The sequence below is a fragment of the Cupressus sempervirens genome, chromosome 9 (assembly GCF_028749045.1).
Source record: "Cupressus sempervirens isolate cs-2001-9-10 chromosome 9, ASM2874904v1, whole genome shotgun sequence".
Classification (NCBI taxonomy): domain Eukaryota; kingdom Viridiplantae; phylum Streptophyta; class Pinopsida; order Cupressales; family Cupressaceae; genus Cupressus; species Cupressus sempervirens.
The window spans coordinates 231131107-231135603 of NC_143126.1; the positions used below are offsets into that span (position 1 = coordinate 231131107).

At 38.5% G+C, this 4497-nt stretch overlaps 2 protein-coding genes across 2 annotated transcripts; one reads left to right on the forward strand and one right to left on the reverse strand.

The window, feature by feature from the left end:
* Positions 1 to 237: 237 nt before the first annotated feature.
* On the reverse strand, positions 238 to 780 carry LOC149538345 (uncharacterized). The gene has a single exon (XM_089802450.1). It carries the CDS (start codon positions 778 to 780, stop codon positions 238 to 240), a length of 543 nt encoding a protein of 180 aa, XP_089658576.1.
* Positions 781 to 3235: 2455 nt separating this feature from the next.
* LOC149538346 (receptor-like protein kinase 5) lies at positions 3236 to 3994 on the forward strand. Its single transcript, XM_089802451.1, has one exon. It carries the CDS (start codon positions 3236 to 3238, stop codon positions 3992 to 3994), a length of 759 nt encoding a protein of 252 aa, XP_089658577.1.
* Positions 3995 to 4497: the final 503 nt, after the last annotated feature.

A 4497-nucleotide genomic window follows, 5' to 3' on the forward strand; every position in this document is an offset into this window, starting at 1 on the left:
TAAAGTTTCCAAAGGGAGATTCTGCTCCACAACGGGACCCGTGGCTAAGGAGGGGGAGCTTACCTGCACCTTTGGGTCCTCCAACGGGTCTGAAATTTTCCTTTCCAAGATAGGGCCCTGTTCAAGGGGGGGGGGGACAACATTCTCCTTGGGGGGATCCATCTGAATAGTGTCCTTCGCTGTTGTGTCTTTTAGGCTAACAGCTTTTCTCCCTTTCGCCATAGAAAGTTTGCGCCTCTAGAGCAGCTTCATCTTTCCCTTACCAGAAAGGCATGTAGCAAGTTTCATGGTATGATCAAGGATGACTGGTTTCACAATCTTCTTCTTTCCCTCATTGGGGCATTGGTGGGCCTTATGACCAGCCTTCAGATAGAGGAAGCACGCAAAGGGGATCGTTTCATAGATGATTTTCTGGTTGTGCACTCCAAGTTTGGAATGAAGTTCAATGAACTCAGGCATGTCTGTTCCATCTCTCACCCCAATGCAGATGCATGAAAAATTGAGGTGATGCTTGGACGCAGTAATCGGGTCTGTTGAGAGAAGTTCCCCAAAGGTCCTAGCTATTCCCCCAAAGACGTCCTCATTCCAGTATTCAAGTGGCAGTTCTGGCAGTCTTACCCACACAGGATCTTGGGCGAAAAAAGAATCATTCAAGCTCATGCCAGATGACCATTTCTGGAGCACAAGGGAAGAACAACCCATGGCCCATTGCCCTTCACTCAGAATGCTAGCAAGGTCTTTCGAGCAAGTGAAATCGAAAGACATAAAGCCTTTCGCCATAGCTGTGATCGAGACCTAGCCGTTGAGAGCCCATTTTTGTTTTATGAGTTGCCTAACTTCATCAATGCTTAGTCTAGGCCCTAGAAATTTCCCAACCAAAGTAGAAGCCATAGTCTGAATATTGTGATCCACAATCTCATCCGGGATGGCTATCGTACAAGAACCAATCACCGAATTTTGAATAGTTTTAACAGGCGGGAAAGAGGACTTACCAAAGGGTTTAACCCTGAAGAGTGAGGACCATTTTGTAGTTCCTTGCACGTTTGTTTTGGAAACCAAAGGAGACTTGGCTGCTTCCTTGATTAGGACAGCTGGACCCCCAACCGCGCTTTCCGACCTATCCCCAGTGGTAGGAGCAGCCAGATAGCCTCCATCTTGTTGTCTGTGCTCCAGTCCAGGGACCCAAAACAGACCATCTAAGGAATTCCCGCTCATGCATGAATTCAAATTTTGAAAAAACTCGCTCCCTCCACTCCCATCGCTATCCGCTCCCATCGCTATTTTTGCTCAAAAAAAATTTTGTTACTATAGAGACAAGCTAAATTGTTTGTTGATATCAAATATCATAGTTATTGGTGCAAGATGATTGAAATAGAAGCAACAGTAACAAATTATCTACTTTTTGTCAACACTTGCAAGTTATATACTTGTTATCAACTTTGAGTGCAAGTATTCATGCTTTATATTTATGCAAGGGAAAGATGCATTGACTGTTCCATACTTATCAAAAATTTCTAGAATTTTTTACTTTGAAGGGAGGAATATGAGATTTATGCTCAATGCTAAATTGTCATGGCAAACTTGTCATCCATTTGTAGCTCTGTTACAAAACCACAAGGAGCTCTACCTTTGAGTGTGCGAAGCCTCTTACCAAATATAAGAGGTCAGACCATTGGGCTTCTATAATTGCCAACATGAATTCGATTTTAAAATAAATTATTAACATATTTGGAGTTATATTAGCATAATTTTTACTATAAAATAAATTTTTTTTTCATTTTTCAGTATTAATTATTATACGTTATTTAATATGCTATTTTTTTGCCTTCTCTTGACTTGTACGTTTACACAAATGGAATATATTTTATTAAAAAGTTAATTTCTAAATTACAATATTAAACTATTAATTGGGTATATTATTTCTTTTGTATAAACTATTATATATTTAAAATTATTTAAAATATAATATCTTGTTAAATATAAATCTAGTAAAATTCAATTTCAAAAAATACATTTACCAATTAAATTTGACTAAGTATAATATTCAAAATAAAACTTTAAAATTTTGTACGAAAATATGCCACAAAAATTATCATTTTTGCCACCATCATGTGTATTGACAATATTTATTTTAAGGTTTATGCACTCTCAATGATGACTCATTCCAACATTCATGTGCACCACTTGAAGGGTAAAATATAGTACATCTACAATTTTGATAGCACAAATGTTTCATATTTCATACAACAATTTGTGCTTAGTGAATTGCACTCTTGTTGATGTTTCCATTCTTTTGAAGAACAAAGAGCTTGTGAAGTTTGTTGTGGATTTAATAGGGTGCAAAGATAAACCTACGAAGAAGATAAATTCTAGAAAAAAAAAGGATGAATCTCAAACAAGGAAAAGTCTAATATGGTGTATTCAACGTTTACAAGAGGAAAAATAATAATAAAGATAAAAATTATCTTACTAATATTTTACTATGCAACCAAACTTTTCTTTGTACATCAGCACTATAGTGACATCATTTAATATATAACACTATCGTTGCAGCTTCAAAGATATAATATATCAAATGCGGAGTAAACGAATGGGAGATTCCCGTGATATCCGTCACCCTCTGTGCATTACAGGCACATTGAGAACTTTTGTAGACGAATAGGACCAAAAGCATTGCAAGTCATTCACATCTCCTCATTTTCCATTGCTTTTTAAAACCTAAAAAGCTGGGTTTTTATCATTTTTCAGCACCACAAAACATTCAAGGAGAAATTGCATCCTAAAAAGGCCGTGCTCGGTAGCTTCCTTTATTTTTATTTGTTGAAAAAATTTGGCAAGGACACACCACTTGTGTTCTAGTTTCTACAATTTGATATCAGCCCCGAACTCATTAAATGATGGTAGCGGAAACACGAAACCCGTTAAATTAAAAATCATATAACAGTGGTTCTGTGAACATTAAATTAATTAATAAATTTAAGTAATGGTCAAATAGGGGCATATTTTTGTCTGTTTAGGCAACGGTCCTCTCCTTTGTATCAAGTGCATATTTTTGACTGTTTGTGGAGGGTTTTCTCCATTGTACCTACAAAGCCAGTGTTCATGTGGCCAGCCTTAAACATCACACACTATTTAACACTTTTGCACTAGGAATCAAGCCTTAGTGTGTGATGTTTAAGCCATTCGAGCGTTTATCTTATGATAATTTGAATTTGCAACGATCATTGTCCACCCAATGCTCTCCTTCTTTTCATTCGTTCTAACCTATTTCCTTTTGCTTTTCCACTACTCGTCCCTCTCCCCTGATGGAGCAATTTTACTTGATATCAAAAATGGAGATTGGAGAGATATCAATAATGCTTTGAGCAATTGGAACGAGTCTCACCAAAATCCATGCGCTTGGAAAGGAATTGCTTGTGATGAGTTCGGCACAGTTATTACAGTCAATCTCACTGGTGCATTGATTTCTGACAACTTGACTTCTACCATTTGCAGGCTTCCCAATCTGACAGAACTGACACTCCAGGCCAATGCTTTCACTCTTCTTTCCCTAGACGCCTTCCTCAACTGCAAGTGTTTGCAAAAGCTTGATTTGTCGACTAACAACTTCACTGGAATGCTATCAAGTCATATCTCAGAAATGAGTGAGTTGAGAGTCCTGAATTTCTTAGATAATTCTTTCAGTGGCAACATTCCATCTACTTTCTTGGGCAATTTAACACGGTTGGAGATCTTGGATTTATCAAAAAATGATCTTTTGGGCACCATTCCTACCACTTTTATGGCTCACTCGAATCTGACACAACTCTTTGTTTATAAAAGCAACTTGTCTGGACGAATTTCGGAGAACATTGACCAGCTCACAAGGTTATCTATTTTGGATTTGGGCCACAATCAGCTTGAAGGCATAGTTCCCAATGCAATTGGCAATCTCACATATCTAAGACTTCTTCAATTGCAGGACAATCGGCTTATAGGAAAGATATCTTCTTAGATCGGCAAGATGCCCCACTTGAGCAACTTGATGATGTACTACAACAACTTCAGTAGTTGGTTGCCCCAGAGTTTGGGCACATATTCTGACTTCGTTGTCTCTGATGTGTCTCAAAGTGGTTTGGAAGGCCCTCTGCCGAATAATCTGTGTAGGGGAGGAGTGTTGTATGGCTTCGCAGCCTCTTCCAACAATTTCAACGGTACTTTGCCTTCCTTCTTTGCAGATTGTAAATCTCTAGAATATCTGTGCCTTGATGACAACCAGCTGAGCGGCAATATTCCAGCGGGGCTATGGGGTGCTGCCAAATTCAAGGGGTTGTTTCTAAACAACAATAAGTTCCAAGGCAAGATATATCCTGCGATTGGCCAAGCAAAGAATCTGAGTCGATTGAAGATAAGCAATAACTGTTTCGAGAGAACAATTCCTCCAGAAGTTAGACAGCTCACGAAACTTCAAGAATTTGAAGCAAGCAACAATAGCCTGTCAAGCCCCATTCGACCTGA